Below are 21,910 nucleotides of genomic sequence, written 5' to 3'. Positions count from 1 at the left end.
GCAGACAATCCAAAGCAGGCTCTGCACTGACGATGGAGAGCCCAATGCGGGGCTTGAACTCACAAACAGTGAGATCATGACCTGAGCCAAAAGTGAGACTCAGACACCCAACCAACTGAGCCACCCAGGCACCCCTGCCTCATACCTTTTGCTTACTGTCTCTACCATCACCCCTCCCCCCCACCAGAAACCAAGGGTTATGGACAAGCGTTCTGTTTACTTTCTTCAGGGCTGCTTGCCCAGAACAGTGGCTGGACACAGGAGGTGCTTCCTTACATGGACTGAGGAAGGAATAAGTCCGCGAGTGAGGTCAGCCTTGAGTGAGAGAGGCTTCCACAAAGGTGTGTTAGCACCCGCTGTTGAACTGAATCAGGGTCTGGTAAACCAGGCCTTGGCTGAGGTACTGCGACACAGCAGAGAAAAGACAGACAAGGTCCTAGCACTCAAGGAGCCAGACAGACAATATGTAAAGATACAAATTGATAAGAGATAGGATAAGCACCAAAAAGGAAATAAACAGGGTGACCAGACGGTGGAAAAGGTCGGGGGAGGAGGACAGTAGGCTCCGGGTAAGACCCAAAGGGTAGGACGGTGAGAACCACTGAAGGACTGGGGAAAAGCACATGCAAAACACGCGAGGAACCGAAAGATCCAGTGTGCCTGTGGAAAAGAAAGCAGGTCAGTGTGGCCAGAGATTGGTAAAACGGGAAGCCTGGTGAAAGGTGAAGTGAGAAGCAAAGCTGTAGCATTTGTACCCACACCGGCTTTGATTTGTGCCAAGACGGGAGCCACTGGAGGGTTCTTTTTTCTTTAACAGCTTTACTCAAGTATAAATCGAGGTCTTGTAGATAGATACCCAGAAGTGGGATTGCTGGGTCATGTGTTAGCTCTCCTTGTAACTGCTGGCGTAAGCTCCACACGGCTCTCCCTCGTGGTTGCACCATTTTGCATCCCCATGAACAGTGTGCAAAAGTTCCAGTGTCTCCACATCCTTACCAACACTTGTCGTCTTTTATTTTTCTGATAATAGCCATCCTAACAGGTACAGGTACGAAATGGTATCTCACTGTGGTTTTGATTTGCATTTCCCCGATGATTAGTAACACTGAGCATCTTTTTTTTAAGTTTGTTTGTTTATTTATTTATTTATTTATTTAGTAATCTCTACACCCAACGTGGGGCTCAAACTCATGACCTTGAAATCAAGAGCCACATGGTCCTCCAACTGAGCCAGCCAAACGCCCCAACATTGAGTATCTTTTTCTATACATCTTGGCCATTTGTATGTCTCCTTTGGAGAGATGTCTATTCATGTCTATCTTGTCTATCTATTCATGTGTCTTTCTTGTAATCAGGTTGTTTTTTTTACTATTGAATTGTTGGAATTCCTTATACATTTTGGAAACAAACCAGTTGTCGGATATACAGTTTGCAAATATTTTCTTCAATCCCACAGGCTGACTTTCTACTTCGTTATTTCCTTTGTTGTGCAGAAGCTTTTTAGTTTGATGAAAACCTGTCTCTTTTTTTTTTTAATTTTTTTTTTCAACGTTTATTTATTTTTGGGACAGAGAGAGACAGAGCATGAACGGGGGAGGGGCACAGAGAGAGGGAGACACAGAATCGGAAACAGGCTCCAGGCTCCGAGCCATCAGCCCAGAGCCTGACGCGGGGCTCGAACTCACGGACCGCGAGATCGTGACCTGGCTGAAGTCGGACACTTAACCGACTGCGCCACCCAGGCGCCCCAAAACCTGTCTCTTTTTACTTTCATTGCCTGTGCTTTGGGAGTTACATCCATGAAATCACTGTCAAGGTCAATGTCATGAAGCTTCTCCCCTATGTTTTCCTCTAGGAGTTTTATAGTTTCAGGTCTTATATTAAGTGTTTAATTCATTTTGTGTTGACTTTTTGTGTGTATGGTGTAAGATAAGTGTCTAGTTTTTAAAAATTTTTTAATGTTTATTTTTGAGAGAGAGACAGAGACAGAGTGAGAGCAGGGGACGGGAAGAGAAAGAGGGAGACACGGACTCTGAAGCAGGCTCCAGGCTCCGAGCTGTCAGCACAGAGCCCCATGCAGGGCTCGAACTTACAAGCCTTCGAGCTGTGAGATCATGACCCAAGCCAAAGTTGGACGCTTAACCAACTGAGCCACCCAGCTGCCCCAATAAGTGTCCAATTTTAATATTTGGCATATGGATATCCAATTTCCAAATGCCGTCTGTTGAAGGATAAAAATTGCAGGATCATCTCGATAGATGTAGAGAAAGTATGTTTTAAGACTCAATACGCCATCATATTAAAACTCTCAAAAGTTAGGAATAGATGCAACTTAGCTCAATATAATAAAGGCCATATAAGAAAATCCACTATTGCCTCACCCCTAACCCCCTGCAGCCAGAGACTTAGCCAGGAGCACAGCCAGAGAGAGGCCAGGCCAGGGCTCCAGGGAGGGTCTGGACATTCCCCCGCTCCCCTCTCTGGGGTATGCTGGCCAGTTTCCAGCGTCACTGCAACCACGGGCGACTCTCGCATTTTCTCTCTTTATTAATTTTTGTTCTATAATTTTCCTGTGACATTCAGCCATCCTGGAAAACTGAAGGTTATTACACATACGACGGGTGCTGGAAAGTGGGGGGATCCTGGAGGGAGACTCTAAGACTCCAGGACTGTCACAAATGGTTTCTGCTGGCAACGAATCCGGTCCTCCACCAAACACCCTCAGAGAAGGAGACAGGAACCACATGGAAGCATTCCATATCGGCTCCGGGACCAGGAAGTCCCACTCCACATCTGACCACTCATGTTTGGCCTCCGCGGAGCAGCAGCAGCTTTGCTGGGCTGGCGTCTTCAAACTCAGGACCTTGAATGTTGCCACCAGAGTCCTGCTGTGTGATGCCCTCCTACGCACACCTTAGGGCCCCTGGTGATGAGCTTCCTGGCTGGTGGGCTCAGAGATGAAGACCGGGTATGAATTATGACCCTGCCAGGAGCGGTAAATGACACCATCTCAGCCGAGCACTTGTCACAGACCAAGCGTGGTACACCTGTAAAAATGGCTTTTGTGAATTAGCATTAAGGTTGCTCTGAGTTTGTTCAAGCTGCTATAACAGAGCACCACAGGCTGGGTGACTTATAAACAATTTATCGCTCACAGCTCTGGAGGCTGGAAGTCTGAGGTCGGAGCACGAGAACGGCTGGGTGCCGGTGAGGGTACTGTTCTGGTTTGCAGACCGCTGCTGTCTCCTGGTGCCCTCACAAGGTGGAAAGGATGACAGAAGTCTCTGGGATCTCTTTAAAAGGGCACTAATCCCATTCGTGCTGGCTCTACCCTTATGACCCAAACACCCCACTTCCTAGTACCATTACATAAGGGTTAGGACCTCAACATACGAATTTGGGGGGGGGGGGCACAAGCATTCATTCCATAGCAGGTGCAATGCTGAGAAACCCTGCTTTTGAAACTCACAGGCTGAGGAACAGTGTTTGCGATCATAATAGTGGCAACGGGTGTCCAGCTCCCGTCTGGGGTATGAAAGTCACACTGGCCACCGACTCAGGGGAGCCCCAGTGTGAGCTGCTCCCCAACACCCCATATCTACTTTAACTCTGTACTTCCCCAGGAAGTGGGATTCTGGTCAAGTTCCAAGTCCTGGTCAGAGGTCCATATCTTCACACTGGGCCACAATGACTCGACTTCAGTTCGTTCAGTGTTGTCTGAGCCTGCCATCCCTCCAAATCCCACGGAAGCCTGGCTCATTCTTTACGTGGGAGAACTCCCACCCTGCCCCACGCCCCACTTGCGGTGGCCGCGACGGCTGCGTCTGGCAGTCTCTAAAGGCTGGATCTCAGCAGCCTCCAGTGCATACACTCGTGTTTGTTATTATCTAAGCAAGTAGTTTTCAAAGACTTGTGCGAGCACAATGAATCTAAAGTCCAGGCAGGCACCTGATCTTTGCGGCTGGGAAAAGTGCTCTTAAGAGGGGAGATGGCCTGGCTATAAGGAGCGGGGCAGCAGCTGAGGTCACCTCCATTTGGTGCACTCACCTTCCTCTCCTCAGGTTGCTGCTGTCCCCAGGGGTGGTGGGAACGGTGACGACTCAGCCCCCAGCCTCCTCCGTTCAAACTGTGGCCCTGCCACTGGCAGCTGGACACCCTGGGACAGTTTTGCTTGTCTCCTGCCTCAGTTTCTTCGTCTGCTTCACAGGGTCACGCGAGGAGCACACAAGAAGGTGAAGAGCTGAAGATTGCCTGACCCTGCCTGGCCCAATTGCAGGGCTGCTGAAGAGTCCCAGGCTAGGATTACTGGATTTAGCAACTGAGGCATAATTGCTCGGCATAATCATGCCCTCAAGTGGAAGGTTACTTGTTGTTTGTCTGAAATTCCAACTTAACTAACTGGGTGTCCTGTATCTGTCCTGGCCGCCCTCTCCAAGTGTGAACTAAACTCCTGGCCCGAGTACCTCCTGCAGGGGACCAGGCAGAGGGTTAGGAAGGGTTGAGGCTTCTCCCGCATGAGGGCTGGCAGTGTGCCCAGGTCCGGACACCCCCGGTCCTTCACCTAGGCTGAAATGGACAGGCGGACCTAAGGGTGAGGTAGCCAATGAAGTGGCCGTCCCAAATGCCAGCCAATAGGGTCATTCCCACTGAAGGGGGCTGGGCCAATCAGAGCTCTCGTAGGAGGGTCTGCAAGACTGGGCAGCCACTGAGCTGGCCTCTCCTGCGCCCTCATGCCGGTGCCCCTCTGGAGACAAATTCCCTTTACTAACAATAACAGATACACTTAAGAGCTTACATTTGTGGCCTTTATTATGGGCCACATGCTGTTCTAGCCACTCCCCACGCGTGTTCCTGCTTTCTGTTGTGTAATAAACCCCTCGGAAACTCAATGGCATAAAGCATCAGCCATTTCATTATGCTTCGGGAATCTGTGAGTCAGGAACTCACGTAGAGCACAGGGCTGGCTGGTTTCTGCCCCATATCTGCAGTGTGGAAAACAGCAGAGACCTAAATTACTCCTCATAAGAAACTGAAGCTAGAGGTTCATGGGGGAGAGTCAGTTGAAGGAGAGGGGAGAGGGCTGGAAAAAAGGAAGCACGAAGCCCCTCCCACAGAAGTCTGCAGAGAAGCAGAGATGTGCTAGGGGGCCGGAAGCGATGGGCTCCCACGCCTTCACCTCCCCACACCCCCCCCCCCCCACCACCACAGTCCTCACAAACTGGCCCTGCACGCTGGCGCTAAGCCGGGTTGTGGGCCTTGGGAGAAGGAAGGGAGGGATTGGCCCGGGAGCCAGCCCCACAAAGGCAGGGTGACCCAGGCAGGCCAGGCTCATCGGAGAGATGTGGAGGAAGAGGAAGTTCTTGTGGGTGCAGGTGCTCGGGAGGGAAGGGCAGTTTGGGGCCGTTTTAAGCTAAGTGGAGACGTGCACAGCCTTGGGCCAGACACGTGGCTCTGCAACTTGCCAGCTGGCAAGTGCCCTCACTTCTCGGAGCCTCCATTTATTGGCCTGTGAAATGTGGTAATAATGACATGTTCCTCGTAGCATCATCGTGAAGGTTCCCTGAGGTGTCTGTGTTGAGCTCTCAGGAGGAGCCCCAGTAAGACAGTGGACCTGGGGCCCAGGAGGATCATCTGTGAATGTCAGGAGCCAGAAGGACTTTTCTCAACATTGGGCAGGTGTCTCAACTCTTTTTGGGTCCAAAACCCTTGTAGTTGGACACTGGTCGCCCTACAGCCACAGGAGTGCCACCAGGGGGCGCCTAGGGCCAGCACATTGCTCCTTGCCAGGGGTGTGCCTGGGTGCGGGGGCCCTGGCTCCCGAACCCCCACCAGCCCCTTCCCAGGGCCCAAGACACAATCCTCCAACACACCATAGTTTTCCGGGCGGTGGGGGTGGGGGGGGGTTTGTTCAAAGTCCTCCCTTCCAACCCCCACTGGGGTCTCTGGCTGTCTGCACCCTAACTTCCAGCACACAGGTAAACCAGACAGAAGCGCCGGAGTACGTCTCCCTGTGGGAGACTAGAGATAGTTCTCAATCTAGGGTGAGCTGCACCTGGTGTTCGGGATGAGCCTCCGTCTCCAGGACCCCCTTCCAGAAGCTCCCCAGGGGCTGAGCCTTGACTCACCGGCAGCCTCTGAGCATAGCCCTTCTCAGCCACCGGCCTGGGAGACGATGCCTCTTTGCCCTGCTCCCACACAGACCTCCCCGTCTGCCCCTCCTCACCCCTTCAGACCCAACTTTCCAGAACAAAATGAAATCTCCAGCACCAGGCAGGGATATCTGACAGCAATAAATTTATTAAGTATCCCCTCCCCCAAAAATATAAACACAAACCAGTAAAAAACCAAAAAAACAAAAACAAAAGAAACAAAATAAGCCATAAAACATCAGGCCTGCAGCTGACAATAAAGCAGACACAAAAATGGAGGTGACCTATGGCGGGAAGACAGGACTCACATGGGGTGGGGATGCCGTAAATACTGGAGGACAAGCTCTTGGGAGCCCTAGGGTGCTGTGAGCAGAGCTGGTGGGGGCAAGCCTGGGGGTGGTGTCAGTAGCGACGTGGCGCCAGGGGACAGGCCTCGTGGCCCTGGCCGCAGCCCGGCTCGCCCCTCCAGCCGCTTCACTTGGGGCCCTGAGCCTCGGACTCCTCCTCATCGTCTTCGTACATCTCGCCCTCCTCCTCGGCCGTGGCGTCCTGGTACTGCTGGTACTCGGACACCAGGTCGTTCATGTTGCTCTCGGCCTCGGTGAACTCCATCTCGTCCATGCCCTCGCCCGTGTACCAGTGCAGGAAGGCCTTGCGCCGGAACATGGCCGTGAACTGCTCGGAGATGCGCTTGAACAGCTCCTGGATGGCCGTGCTGTTGCCGATGAAGGTGGAGGACATCTTGAGGCCCCGGGGCGGGATGTCGCACACGGCCACCTTGACGTTGTTGGGGATCCACTCGACGAAGTAGCTGCTGTTCTTGCTCTGGATGGCCAGCATCTGCTCATCCACCTCCTTCATGGACATGCGGCCGCGGAACACGGTGGCCACTGTCAGGTAGCGGCCGTGGCGCGGGTCGCACGCGGCCATCATGTTCTTGGCGTCGAACATCTGCTGAGTGAGCTCGGGCACTGTGAGCGCGCGGTACTGCTGGCTGCCCCTGGCGGTGAGCGGGGCGAAGCCGGGCATGAAGAAGTGCAGGCGCGGGAAGGGCACCATGTTCACGGCCAGCTTGCGCAGGTCGGCGTTCAGCTGGCCCGGGAAGCGCAGGGACGTGGTGACGCCGCTCATGGTGGCCGACACCAGGTGGTTGAGGTCGCCGTAGGTGGGCGTGGCCAGTTTGAGGGTGCGGAAGCAGATGTCGTACAGGGCCTCGTTGTCGATGCAGTAGGTCTCGTCCGTGTTCTCCACCAGCTGGTGGATGGACAGCGTGGCGTTGTAGGGCTCCACCACTGTGTCCGACACCTTGGGCGAGGGCACCACGCTGAAGGTGTTCATGATGCGGTCCGGGTACTCCTCGCGCACCTTGCTGATGAGGAGGGTGCCCATGCCCGAGCCCGTGCCCCCGCCCAGCGAGTGGGTCAGTTGGAAGCCCTGCAGGCAGTCGCAATTCTCACATTCCTTCCGCACCACGTCCAGGACCGAGTCCACCAGCTCGGCGCCCTCCGTGTAGTGACCCTTGGCCCAGTTGTTGCCAGCCCCACTCTGACCTGTGGGTGAGGGGGAGAGGGGGCAGGGGGAGCACAAGACTAGTCAGGCCTCCGGTGGCTGCCTGAACAGGCCACTCAGAGCACCACTGGGGACACCCTGTGCCTGTCTCCCTCCGTGCAGTGGGGGTGCCCACACCCACACGCTCCCTCCATGGCCCTCCATGCCAGCCATGCTGTGTGCTGGGGACCCCACTGCCTGGTGCCCCGTGTTAAGGGCTCGAGACAAGAATTGAGGACCTGGGCTTGCAGCTCTCGCTCTGCCTCCCTCAGGGGTCCTGGGTGAATCTACCTGTCCCCCTCCCACCCCCCCCCCCCTGCAGCCCACCCACCCTCTGGATGGCCATGCTGCCAGTGTAAGCGGTGGCCTCCAGAACCCCAGAATCCCTCACGGCTTGGGGTCTGAATGTGGATTCGAGCCCCTCAGCTGGGGTGTTGAACTCCGGAAGACAGAAATGGGGTGAGGGTCTCTTGATCACAGCAATGCTGCCTGCCCATGAACTTGAATCCTCTGGAGACTGACTCGTGTCCTGCCAGCTCTGTAACAGTCTCGTAAGCTTAATTCTCTGCCTTACACATTGTTCTGCCTGAAATACACAAGTGGTTTCTATTCTCTGCACAGAGCCTTTTCTCTGGGCCCACTGCAACACGGGAAGGTCATTTCTGTCCTGCTAAGTGGCGACTTTGCTCTGTTGTTTCACTGATCTGGATCTGCCTGTGGTGGGGGTTAGCATCAGAGTGTGGGACAGGGGAAACTTACCGAAGATGAAGTTGTCAGGCCTGAAGAGGTGCCCAAAGGCCCCAGACCGGACACTGTCCATGGTCCCAGGCTCAAGGTCCACGAGAATGGCCCGAGGCACATACTTATGAGCTGAGGAGGAAAGGGGTGGGTTATGTGGGTCACACAGGGGAAGGGACACCTACCGCCCTGTCCCGCCAGAGTCATGCAGTCACCATGAGTGCTCAGACTCTCTGGGACCAGAGAGGTGGGAACCACGTGTGAAACGGGGATCGTGGTCAACACCTCAAACAGCCGGGACCTCATCCTACGTCCACGTGGGCAGGCTGATATTTCTCCAGTTCGCCGTGGACATCATTTTACACCAGTTGCTAAATAGCCCCTGCTCTGGACCCTCCCAGGGGCCTCCTGCGGGACCTCCAGGACCCTGCCCAGCCCTGTCCATTCCCCTGGACTGTGTATGTGTCGTGTGACCATTACACGTATTTGAATCTCACTAGGGTGGCAGTTTCCAGGGTCCCTTGTGTTTGTTTTGTGAGTCTCAGGTTGCATCTGCCAAGCTGCTGCTAGGCGGGCAGAGATGCCGAGACCTGGCAGTCAAGAAGCCCTCTCCCCACTCCTCCCAGGTCGAGCACGGGGCAAGGTGGGAGCTCACAAGAGGCCTCGTTGTAGTAGACGCTGATGCGCTCCAGCTGAAGGTCCGAGTCCCCCACATAGTTGCCACTGGGGTCTATACCGTGCTCGTCGCTGATCACCTCCCAGAACTGCAGGGGGAAAGGAAGGGTCAGCAGGTGCTTGCGGCCCCCACCAGGCCCTTCACCTCCCACGGACTCAGCCCTGGGTATAAATTAAGGGGCCTGGATGCAGAGCTTGCACTCACTCCTTTCGGTGACTTTGGAGAAGAGCCCCCAAGCTCTGTCATCCGCCAGAAGGTTGTCCCAGCAAATATGCACGTCCACTGTCTGCACGGTGGGCGCGGCCTGCAGCCCTCAGGGTGGTTCCGGGCTCAGCTGACACAGACCTGGCCCCCAGACTCAGCCCTGCACTTGCTAACCAGGGGCCTGGGACAGCCACTCCTCCATAAAGGGGTAGTAATAATCACCCTCGCGGGGCGGTTTTCGTTATTTCTCTTTTCAGATGAAGAAACTGAGGCACAGAGATCAAGAACTGCCCACAGCAAGTGACAGGGTCCAGGATATGTGTGCCCTTCGGTGTCAGGGCAAAGGCTGTCCAGAGACAGGGTCCGGCAGTGCCCAGGACACCATCAGCCTCAGCCACCAGGAACCACAGGGGCCCCGAGTGGGGACTGACTTGCCTGGGGCCCCCCAGCCAGTTCTCAAAGACCAGCCCAGCCCCAACCCCCGGGGCTTCCTTCCTCCACTGCCTGCTGCCGTCCACACTGCCCTCCTCAGACTCCGCTCCTGCAGCTGTAGCAGGGCCCAAAAGCCTAGAGCGGGGCCTGCATTCAGGAACGGCACCACCTCTTTCCAGCTGTGTGACCCTGGGCGGGTCCTGAGGATTCTCTGTGCCTCGGGGCCCTCATCCGTTCGGTAGGCCGGATGGTGGAAACAAGGCTTCCTAGGAGTAAAGCGAGTTAATCTGTGTGGAGCGTGTGAGTGGGGGCTTGTAAGTGAGCACACAAAGACACACTCCCCGGGGGAAGGGAAGGCTGCCCAGAGCTCTGCTCTCACCCCAACGGCATCTCCAAGCTTTTGTAGATACTGTGGGCCCACTCAGGGAGGGTCACTGGTCACACGCTGTGAGACTTCCCGGTGCCCCTCCCCTTTGCTCCCCAGGGTTGGAGTGACTTTCAGAAGATGAATGGGATGAAGGGCTCAAGAAATAACAGACCTCTACACGTGAGTCACGTGCTGGCAAAAAGACGGCTCAGTGAAAAAAGCAGTAAGAAACCAGTGTGCTCGTCCTCATCTATATGTAGATGTCTCTAACAGGCACACAGAAGTCTGCTCCAGGGAGCTGTGCCTGGCAGTGTGGTTCTGGGCTGGGGAAGAGTTCTTTTCACTGTATACCCTTGGGGTTTTTGGAATTCTTTGTCATGTGTTAATTTCTAAACAACAAAAGATTAGTTTAAAAAACATTTTTAAAACCCTGATAATTATGGGACGCCTAGGTGGATCAGTCAGTTACGCATCCAATTTCCCCTCAGGTCCCGATCTCAGGATCTGTGGGTTTGAGCCCCGAGTCGGACTCTGTGCTGACGGCTTGGAGCCTGGAGCCTGCTTCGGATTCTGTGTCTCCCTCGCTCTCTGCCCCTCCCCGCTCATGTTCTCTCTCTCTCCCTCTCTCTCGCTCGGTCTCTCTCTCAAAAATAAACATTAAAAAATTTAAAACCCTGATCATTATGAAAAGTGTTATTATTATAAAATGCATGAAAAGTCTTGGTAGTTCGTCCAGAGAAGGTGTGTTTGGAGGTCATCCCTCAGTGAGGACAGGGGCTGGACTTATTCCCCGTTTTGTCATTGTTAACTGTTCTTTTTACACTGTGTCTGTTAATTTTGTAATTAGAAACAAACACACAGAAATGTCACTGAGGTATTTGGGGCCTGATCAGAGCTTCCTACCACTGCCCTCCTCAGTCCCAGGCCTTTGTGAGAGCCTGAGCCAGGGCCTTGGTCCCCAGGGCTCCAAGACACCCCAAACCTCTGGTTTCAGGGACACCCGCAGCCCCTGTAGAGGAGTGATGAGCTCAAGACAACAAGTGTGGGGCCAGCAGAGAGTGATTCAGTCACCCTGCCATCAACATATCTACAGAAAGTTGTTGAAAATGCATCTATGAGAAGCATGGTCTTCCAGGAGAAAACGGACCAGATCCATCCAGCACCAGTCAGTGTGTGCCAGTGACCCCAGCTTTTGGGACCTCAGTTTTCTCAACTGTAAAGTGGACACGATAATAGTACCCACATCACATGGTTAGCACAAGGCCTGATGCATTCAGCAAATGTTGGCTTCATTGAGTTAAAAGGTCTTAGATGCTATTTATTTTTTAAAAAATTTTAAGTTGTATTTCTTTATTTTGAGAGGTGTATGTGGGGGGGGGAGGTGAGGGAGGGAGTGGCAGAGAGAGGGAAGAGAAGAGAAAGAATCCTAAGCAGGCCCCACAGGGTCAGTGCAGAGCCTGAGTGGGGCTCAAACTCAGGAACCCTGAGATCATGCCCTGAGCTGAAATCAAGACTTGGTTGCCTAACCAACTGAGCCACCCTGATGCCCCTTGGATGCCATTTAAAAAAATTTTTTTTAATGTTTATTTATTTTTGAGAGAGAGAAAGAGACAGAGCGTGAGCAGGGGAGGGGAGGAGAGAGAGAGGGAGACACAGAATCCGAAGCAGGCTCCAGGCTCTGAGCTGTCAGCACAGAGCCCGACACAGGGCTCGAACCCACAAGTTGTGAGATCATGACCTGAGCCGAAGTCAGACACTTAAGTGACTGAGCCATCCTGGTGCCCCTAGATGCTATTTTAAAAAAAATTTTTAATGTTTATTTATTTTTGAGAGAGAGAGAGCAAAGGAGGGGCAGAGAGAGAGGGAGATACAGAATCCGAAGCAGGCTCCAGGATCTGAGCTGTCAGCACAGAGCTTGACGTGGGGCTTGAACCCACAAACCACAAGATAATGACCTGAGCCAAGTAGACACTTAACTGACTGAGCCAGCCAGCCACCCCCCTTAGACGCTACTTAAATTTATAAAGCCATATGTAGAAAAAATAAATAAAAATAAAAGTTAAAAAAAAGCAATATACTTTGAGATAGTGTGGTGCAGTAAAATAACACCACTGATAGAAGCCGATCTCCAAGACGCATCTTTGAGGGAAAGGCATATTGCATAATGATGCATGGAGTAAAAAAGCAAACCTCACAAAAGATGCTGTATCTCTCTACAAAGATATACAGAGAACATGCACAGGAAACAGGCTGGAAGAATAGAAACAAAATTGTCCCCCAAGGAGAGCAGAACGTGGAGGCAGGAACGAGTCATCTGCAGTGTCTCCACTTTTTACAAGAATATATTAAGAATTGCTTTTGAAGCTAAAACTAATAAAATGTGATTTAAAATAAGGATCTTGGGGCTCCTGGGTGGCTTAGTCAGTTAAGCATCGGACTCTGGATTTCGGCTCATGATCTCACGGTCAGTGAGATCGAGCCCGGTCTGAGGCTCTGCGCTGACAGCGTGGAGCCTGCCTGGGATTCTCTCTCCCTCTCTCGCTGCTCCTACCCTGCTGGAGCGTTCCCTCTCTCTCAATAAAATGAACTTCTGAAAAATCTTAAGAAAAATAAGTATCTTATTAGTAAAATATGTAATATAAAAGGAAACATAATTTTGTAAATTAAGTAAAAAATTACGACCATCACTACAGTTGAGAAAACTGCCAGATGGTGTGTGGACCCCAGGGTCCAGGCCGCATTTCCTATCTCAAGACACCGTCACCACCCCCCACCTCCGCCCCCGCGGCGCTGTCCGTGGTGCTGATCCGTTGCCGCGTCCGCGCCCAGGGGCCGGCCAAGTGTCTGGGCTGGCACAGGAGCCCCAGGCAAGTGGGGTGCAGCAGCTCCGCCAGAGGGAAGGCTAGCCGATTCAGGGGCGTTAAGCCCTTTTAGGTCCTCGATGTCTTTCCCCGCTTCGAGCACAGAGAGCGTTACCCTGACCCATTTAGGAGGCGCTGGGAGACGAGGCGGGTGCGAGGAAACCGGAAATCCCTCCCCCCACTGGCCGTCAGGGCCAGGGTCCGGGCCCGCCCCTCCCAGGCTCCGCCCAGCGGCCGAGAGAAGGGGGTGCAGACAAAGGCTCCTGGCCGGCCCTGCACCCCAGGGGAGGAGGGCGAGGCCCCCAGATTCATCCGCCTGTTGAATGGACGCGGGGGGGGGGGGCATCCCGATATATCCATGCAGACCTAAACTCAAAACTCCCGCCGTGTCCCCCCTGGGTGGGTGCCTCAACTTCCTGGAGCGACCCTTGGGAGGAGGGCGATACCCCACCTCACCACATACCTGCGAGGTGGTGCGCGTAGAGCACCTGGCACAGCGCTCGATACGCAGCGACCATTGTCATGAGTCAATAATGCGCCAAGCTCACCCTCAGGACAGATGTGTTCTCTCCTGGCCCCAGTCTCCCTGACTGCCCTAGATCCCCGGGGCACAGCCAGGCCCCTCCCTGGAGCAGGGACCCAAGCTGAGTCAAGCACCACCCAAGGACCTGCAAGCCTGCTGATCGTGATGGAAAGGAAAAGTTTGCTCTCTCCCCTCACCAGGGAGCCCCAAACCCCCAAACTAGTATGCGATTAGGAGACTGAAATGGCCAGTGCACTGCCTGTCCACAGGGCAGATGGCAGCATCCACTAAGCCCGTACATGGGGCCTAGCCCAGGGGGCTTTGAATACTTTCCGAGACAAGGAGGCCAGAAGGAAAGGGCTTGACAGCTGCCACTGGTCACCAAAGAAAGGCAGCGGTAGGAAAGGGAGAAGCAATCCCCCTCCCTGCAAAACCCATCTCTCCCTGGTTTGAACTGTTAGAAAGGATCAGATATTAATGTTTAAAACAACATACAGTAAGAAAATCAACCCAAAAGGAATAAAAAGTAATGAGCAATCTCTAAGAAGCAGAAAAAAAATCTCCCCGGAGGACACTGTCTGGCACTCAGGCTACTGCCTCTGCCTTTCTTCTCCCACCCCTGCTCTCCCGGCCGTCCCCCCACCTCAGCAATACCTCTGGCGTGGACTTGCCTTTGCCTGGTACATGTCTGTCCCGGTCACAGAAGGGAGGGGTGCATAACTGGACTCACTACACGCCCAGGCTCAGACAGGACTAGGGACTGCCCTCCCTCCCCCCAGTGACCCTTGACACCCCCCCCCCCCCCGAAGCAGATGTTCAGGGCAGGCCTGGCCCCTGTGACCACATTAGTGAGCCCTCCGCCCCTCCCACCTGGCCAGGGCAGCTGTCAGTGACTGCCCCAGGAGCCCTGATTTGATTTGAGGCCATCATCCCCCGGGCCTCCCCCTCCCCCAGTCCCCTTCCTGGGGCAGACACAGCTGTCTCCTTGGGTGATTAGGGAGTCTCCCTGGTTCCACCCCTCCACCCCATCCAAGTCGCCTCCACCCTAGAGAAGTTGCAATTTACATGTCAGCCACGAGGCTGCCCCAGCCCTGTCGTAATTAGCTTTTTGTTCTTGCCTGGTTTCCATGGCAACAGCCTCCAGAGGAACCTTTTCCTAGGCCCCTTCCCCTCCAAGACCTGTCTCCTCCCACAGCCTCCTTCGGGAAACCCGCCCTCCACCGGTCCCACCCCGCGTCCCTGGCCTTGGTCCTGACAAAGCCGCTCCTGCGGCCCCGTTTTGTTCTGAGGGGTGCCCCAGTGGGCAGCAGGCCCCACCCACCCAGCCTGAGCCCTAGGCTGGCCGTCTGCAGAGCGTGGCTCTGTCTCGCACTTGCTGTGTGACCTTGGGCAAGGGACAATCTCCAGGATGTGACACCTGTCTCCTGGGTTCCAGCGGGTAATATAGGACCTCTTCTTCCCCTCAGTCCCAACATCTGTGAGGTGGGCTAACAACAGTGGAGGGGAGGCGCCGGGCGGTGATGCAGCTGTCCACCCCGGGAACCCGGCTTTGTTCCCGCGTCCTACCCCCAGACTCCGCGGTCCCGGGGTGGGTACTGCCCACCCAGCTCCACCGGGTGCTCTGACCAGGCTGGGCTGAGCCGAAGGAGAGTCCCGGCCCGGACCAAGGTCACCCCGACTTTGTGCCCAACCCTTCCCCCCAACAAAGGAACAGGGTGGGGTCAGGAAGCCCAGGGCTGTAAGAGGGAGGTTAGGGACACGGGGGTGGCCTGGCCGCTGGGAGGACATCCTGTTGCTGGGGGGTTGGGTGGGGGGGGGCGGGCGGAGTGGGAGCACGGCCGACAGAATCCTTACGGCTTTGAAGGGTGACGCCCCACCCAAACCTGCCCACCCATCCATCAGGCTCAAGGCTGCGTAGGGACCCCGGAGAAGAGGGCCACGCCCAGACAGTCCCCGCAGCCGCAGCCGCTGACTCGAGCCGTGCTCCGGCAGGCCAGAGGTGCCCGGGCAGGGACAGAGGACACACGGCGTGCAGGTGGCAGGGCGGGGATCCCGATGCCCCGGTCGCCCGCCCGCCGCGGGGCCCGGCTCGTCCCTTTGTTCTCTCTCGGCTTCGCAGGGGCGAGCGCGACGCGGGGTGCGGCTCGCGGGGCCCGGGCGCCTCCCTGCTTCCCTCCCTCCGGGGCCCGGCGCGGGGTGGGGGTGCGGGGGGCGCGCGGGTCTCGGGGCCCGGAGCGGGGCGGGGGTGCGGCGGCGCGCCTCCTCACCTTGGCCCCGATCTGGTTGCCGCACTGGCCGGCCTGGATGTGCACGATCTCCCTCATGCTCGGTGCGGGCGGCGGGCGGCTGCGGGACACGCGCGTACAGGCCGGGGCTGGCTGCGGAGGCTCGGGCGTCCCCGCCGCCCGCTCTTATAGGCCGGGCCCCGCCCGCCGCGCCCGGCCTGGCGTCACCGGGCGCGGCCAATCGGAGGGCGCCGCCGCAGAATGCGGCACCGGCCTGCACCATCAGCACCGCGCATCCCCACTCGGCCGCGCGCTGCGGCGCCTCCTCCCGCCGCCGCCGGGGTCTGGGGGCCCGCGGGGGGCGGGGGGCGGGGGGTGGGGTGGGCCGCACACTGAAAGGAGGGGCTGGCGGGCTCCGGGGAGGACAATAGAGGCCCCTCTCGGCTCTCGGACGCCGCCTAGGCCGCCCTCCCCGGTCCCAGCGCAGCGGCAGCCCCACCCTGAGGCTTTGCAAGGACAGCCTTTCTCCCCCACTCCCGTTCAGGGACCACCCCCACGTTCCCACCCCAAAAGACCGAGATGGACGCCTCTCAGCTCCCTGTCTTGGGCATGAAGGGACAAACAAGGTACTCTGAGCTTTGCTGGATCCCTTAGGGGTGGGGGACGCGGGGAAAGGCTGCAGCAGTCACCGAACCCTCCAGAAGAGAGCTTGGGGCAGGGCTCAGAAACGCGGAGTCAGAAGGGCGGTGGGTGAGGGTGGCAGCTTCTGCAGTGGGGGTTGCGATCCTGCCTCCTCCTCCCCCAGGGGCCTGCCACGCCGTTCCAGACGGACCTTGCACATGTCACGGCGCCTGCCATGTGTCCGCGGCTCAGTGAATACCGGTGTCAGGAATGGTCATAAGGACACAAGCCAGTCCAGGGACTGACAGGGTGGGGGATGGTGGGCAGTGGGTTCTGTCTGGCTCACCTCGTGACTTCACTTGTACCCCTAGACCCTTGGTCCAAGTGAGGCCAGCACAACCTGGTGGTGGGGGGGTGGGGGTCTATGTGGTGAGATGGTGTGTGCCTAAGGCAGAGGGGGTGGGGCTCTCGGGGGAAAAACTGGGAGGGGGTCCCCTGGTCAGAAAAGAAGGGAGAGAAAGGAGCAGACGAGCCGTGCGGACGTTGTGCTGCACGTACATATGCCACTGGCTCGATGTTCCCCTGGGGTCAGACATCGTACTGAAACCACCTTATAATAAGGTCCTTCTGATGTTTCAGTAAGAAAATCTTCCAGGGCCTCAGTCACAGTGCCCGGAGGTTCCACAAGCAGTCGGCGGTGCGCCTGTGTGTTCCCTGGGCGTGGCTGTGCACAAGCCCCTCTTTCCCTCCTGAAGCTCTCCAGTTTGGCTAGTCCAGAAATGGGTCTTTTGTTCTCCAGAGACACCCCTCCCCCACAACATGTCCACGATGTGGCTTTCTGTGGTTGGCTTCTGGCTGCCTGGGGCCCCTCCCTGCCTCCCCCCTCCACCACCACACCCCCTGTTCAGGGGGTCGTTGGTGAGCCTTGGCTTCTGGCTGCCTGGGGCCCCTCCCTGCCTCCCCCCTCCACCACCACACCCCCTGTTCAGGGGGTCGTTGGTGAGCCTTGGCTTCTGGCTGCCTGGGGCCCCTCCCTGCCTCCCCCCCCCCCCCACACACCCTGTTCAGGGGGTCGTTGGTGAGCGTTTGGCTCTTCCCCGGAGCTGGCTGCACCTCCCCGTCTGAGCGAAGGAAGAAGCTTTGCAGCATCCTGCTGGCCAGGACCCATTACCCACATGCCCTGCCTCCCTGAGTGATGGCATCAGGCCAGGCCAGCTCTCCCTCCATCCCCAGAGGGCTCTGGTGCCAGGTTCAAAGCTGACTCACCATCCTGTCTCCCAGCAAAGGCTGGCCCTGCCGGGAACAAGCTCCTGGCCTTGAGGCCAGCAGTCTGGGCTGAAGCTGCCAGCATGGGTGGGGACTGGCTGGGGCAGCGCTGCGGGGCGGCTGGCCGGGGGCTGCAGGAGCCCTCAGCGTTACTAGACCTGCCTTCAAACTGGCTGGTACCGTCACTTTGGCCTCCGCCGAACCTGTCTGAGGAGGGGGTCGTCTGTGCGCTCAGTATGTGTGGAGCAAACCAGGTGGGCTCTTCAGTGAGAAACCCAGGATCGCAACAGACGGGGGACCCAAGGCTTTCTGGCACCAGGCAGCATGGTTCACCCCGGATGTCCACTCCCTTGGGGTGTGGACTTGGACAGGCCTTGGACAGACTTACTCCATTCGGGGAGGCCTTGCCTCAAACACTTCCCAGAGCTGGCTGAGTCCTAACCCCCCTTCCAGAAGGGCAGTGCTGGGGGGAGAGCAGACCCCAGCCCCCAGCCCACTCCACACTGTGGGCCCCTCCATGTTGTTCAGAGCAGACACGGAGGAGGGGTGCCATGACTGGGCCGAGAGAGGGATGTGCTCGGGCTGAGGTCACAGATGCGTCACGGGGGTCCAGCTTTGGCTGCAGCCTGGACAGTGCCGAGTCGTGTCACCATGGAGGTGTCTGGGGTGGTGCGGCTGCTGCTCCTGCTGTCTCTTTACTCTGGTTGCTCTGAGCTGGGGGTTTGCACCATGAAGAGAAAACCGGACACGGGCTCAGAGCAGGTGTGAGTGCCCCCCCCCCCTCCCGCCACACTCTCCCCCTGGGCCGGGCTTCAGGCACTCTGGGTCCTTTGGGGCTATGGCTTTTTTCTCCTTTCTTTCTTTTTATTTTTTTTTAATTTATATCCAAGTTAGTTAGCATCTAGTGCAACAATGATTTCAGGAGTACATTCCTTAGTGCCCCTTCCCCATTTAGCCCATCCCCCCTCCCACAACCCCTCCCGTAACTGTTTGTTCTCCATATTTAAGAGTCTCTTATGTTTATGCCTTTTTTTTTAAACATATTTATTTATTTTGAGAGAGAGAGAGAGGGAATGAGCAGGGGAGGGGTGGAGAGAGAGGGAGGAAGAATCCCAAGCAGGCGCTGTGCTGTCAGCGCGGAGCCCCGTGCAGGGCTCCGTCCCATGAAGGGTGAGACCATGACCTGTGCCGAAATCAGGAGTGGGATGCTTAGCTGACTGAGTCACTCAGGGCTGTGGCTTCTTCACCTGGGCAGGCCAGCCACGGTTTCTGGCTGGTTTCTGGGACTCACTTCACCCTGTTCATCACCCTCAACCCCACCCCTGCCCCTCCCCCTTCCTCCTCCCTCTGGCTTCAAGCAATTTCCAGAAAGAGGCAAGACGGACGGTGGAGGTGATGCAGCGAGCCCAGCATTTATTACCGGGCCACTTCCCAGCCCTGAGACCCTGGGCTGACACTGGCTCACTGCTTCAGGCCGACAACCCCCGCCTTGGCCTGAGCAGGCACTGGCCGGCGCCGTCTGCCAGATACGTGGGGTGCACACAGATGGCCACCCCCAGCCCCCATGCTCTCTGGTCACCGCTGAGCCTTAGATCAGCCCCGCCCTCCGCCGGAGCCCGTGCAGACACGGTCCCTCTGCCTGAACCAGCAGCTCACTTCTTCCTGAAGCAGGCCTGCGAAGCCAGGTCCTGCTGCTCACAAAGTCCCTTTTCCAGAGGCCCTCCCGGGGAGCAGCGCTTGTCATTCGGCCCACACGGAGACTTCACATCCCGACAGGCCAAGGGGCACAGATCCATAGACTTGGCAGCAAAGGGGGGTGTCCTCGCCTGGTGCCCGGCTGGAGGTGGAGCGCTCCAGGGGTGGGCAGGGTCCCCGTCCAGGGGCCCAGGACCCACCTCTAGTGCCTGCGGCCCCGCCATCTCCCCAGCCTCCGGTCTCCGCAGCAACTCCTGGAGGTCTGTGCTCTCTCCCTTCTCGGGCCCCAGAGGGTCCGTGCCTCCGCACCGCCAGAGATCGGCTCATCCGTCCCCTTTGGCAAGTGCCTGCCCCTGTCGCACGGGAATCAGGCCATAGGATATCCCCACCTCCCTCTGCCAGGCACCCTGGCCCCGAGCCCGCAGCCTCACCATGAGCACAGCAGCACCTCTTGGAGCGTCTTCCGGAGCTCCTGGCTGCGGAAGGCGTAGATGAGGGGGTCGACGATGGAGTTGCAGATGATGAGGGTGAGGAAGAGGTTGAAGTTCTTGAAGACGCAGCCACAGATGGGGTGTCGAGGGCAGAGGACCATGAGCGAGAGGTGCAGGAAGAAGGGGCCCCAGCAGAGAAAGAAAATGCCCAGCAGGATGGTGAGCGTGGCCGCGCCCTTGAGGCCCAAGCCCTGGTGGACGGGGCGCTGCCGCTTATGGAGCCGGGCGATGCCCCGGGCGTGCTGGCACGCCCGGGCGAGCATGTGGACGTACAGCACGGCCATGAGCACCAGCATGGCTACAAAGAAGCTGACGAGACAGAGCAGGACGGCCGTGTGATCGTAGTAGGCGATGAAGAGCGTGCTGGAGAGGACGCTAGCCACCCAGATAGCTGAGATAGCCCGCCACGCCCGGGGCAGCGTGACGATGCTGTGGTACCGCAGCGCGTAGAAGATGGAAATGTAGCGGTCCACGGCGATGGCGCCCAGGAAGCAGAGGCTCGACACCATGGCGCCACAGACCAGCACGTCAATGATGTCGTCCAGCCGCTGCACCACGGCGGCCCGGCCGGCCAGGGCGCCTGCCTCCAGCAGCAGCATGACGGCCGTCTCCAGCACACTGCTCACGCTCACCAGCAGGTCGGACACGGCCAGGCAACAGATGAAGTAATACATGGGCGAGTGCAGGTTGCGGTTCTTGGCAATGGCGGCCACCACCAGCACGTTCTCCACCACGCTCACCAGCCCCAGGCCGAGAAAGAGTCCGTCGGGCACGGACAGCTCCAGGCACCGGGGCCCTGTCTGGTTGGCGGCCAGCCCGAGGCGCGGGGCGGCTGGGGAGGTGGAGTTGAGGGAGCCCAGCAGCCTCCTCTGGGGGCCCTGCACGGACATAGTCCCGCCAGGGAACAGGAACGGGGCCTCACTCTGCGGCGTCCTGCTCAGCAGTGGTGCTTCCAGCAGGCTTCATCGGTCCCCCCGGGGCCGCCCTCGCAGTCACCCTCTCCCCGTCCGGACAAATGTCAGCTCAGGCACAATGCAGCTGGAAAGACCCCAGCCTCCCACCAGAGCGGTCACTTCTCGGCCAGGACCCCAAGCTCCCTTGTACCAACCCTCTAGTCTCTCTGGACCCTCGGCCCACCTCCCCACCTCTTCCGTGGAGGTGCGGTGGCTCGGGTCCGGACATACGTTTTTCTATGCCTCTTGCTGCCTCGTGGCCGGCCAGGCCTCCTGCTTCCCCAGGCCCGGGGTGGGCTGAGGTCCCAGAAAGAATGAAGCCTTTCTCCGGTTCTTCCAAGTCCCCGGAGCCCCTCCTCCTGAGGGCGGCCACATGATGGGCGTGCACCCTGGACGCACCATCAGAGAGCACCCATGGTACCCCGGCCTGCTGCCAGGCAACACAAATGGCATCCAGGGCCGTCCTCACTCCAAGGGCCCTGGACCTTCAAGGGCCCCTTCAGGGCTCGGCTGGGGATCTCCCGTCACCTGTGCTCCACCATCACTCCCAGCCTGGCTCTGTTCCCGGCATCTGTTTGCGTGTGGCGCGGGGACGGGTGAGGGGGGGGGTTCTCCTCTAAATCTACCCCAAGACTTCTAACCCTCCTCCAGGCCCGCTGCAAACACCACCTCCTTCCTGGAGCCATCTCTGATCCCTGACACCCACCTGATACCCCTCTGCCTTGGGAACAGCCATTGGCTGTTGACCACCCCCGGCCTGCAACACCCCCATGTTAAATGCGAAGGGTAGCCCCTGCCCCCATGAACCCCACCCCCTTCACTGAGACCTGCTGCAGGGCATCCTGGTCACAACAGCCTTTTGCTCTGCCTCATCCTCCACTGGGGGAGGGGCAGGCCCCCATTTCCTCTGCGGAAGAAACCACTTCAAGGGCAGACCTCGGTCTGCGACCACGTGGTGCGCTGCCCGAGCCACCGCGCAGCCTGCGGGCACCTCGCCCCAGAGTGCTCCCAGCGCTTTCTCACCGAAGACTGCCATCTCGAAGACTGCCATCTCTCCTCTAAAGGGCGAGGGTGGGCAGGGGAATCGAACTGTTGGTTGACAGGCAGAGAAAATCCGGAGCGAGAAAGGGGAGTGGCTCGTTCTGTGGTGGTGGTGGGGCC

At 57.5% G+C, this 21,910-nt stretch overlaps 1 protein-coding gene and 1 long non-coding RNA gene across 2 annotated transcripts; one reads left to right on the top strand and one right to left on the bottom strand.

Moving 5' to 3' along the window:
- The first annotated feature begins 16,107 nt into the window (after nt 1-16,107).
- On the top strand, nt 16,108-17,034 carry LOC123382166. Its single transcript, XR_006590122.1, has 2 exons — nt 16,108-16,349; nt 16,529-17,034. It is a non-coding gene; the product is annotated as an uncharacterized LOC123382166 (long non-coding RNA).
- Nucleotides 17,035-19,732: 2,698 nt separating this feature from the next.
- MC1R (melanocortin 1 receptor) lies at nt 19,733-20,686 on the bottom strand. The gene is given in 1 exon segment (NM_001009324.1): nt 19,733-20,686. A coding segment is annotated over 1 exon segment (954 nt).
- Between the last annotated feature and the right edge of the window lie 1,224 nt (nt 20,687-21,910).

This window comes from Felis catus, chromosome E2 (genome assembly GCF_018350175.1).
Source record: "Felis catus isolate Fca126 chromosome E2, F.catus_Fca126_mat1.0, whole genome shotgun sequence".
Taxonomy (NCBI): Eukaryota; Metazoa; Chordata; class Mammalia; order Carnivora; family Felidae; genus Felis; species Felis catus.
The sequence above is the reverse complement of the archived record's forward strand: the minus strand, read 5'-3'. Positions and strand labels throughout refer to the sequence as shown.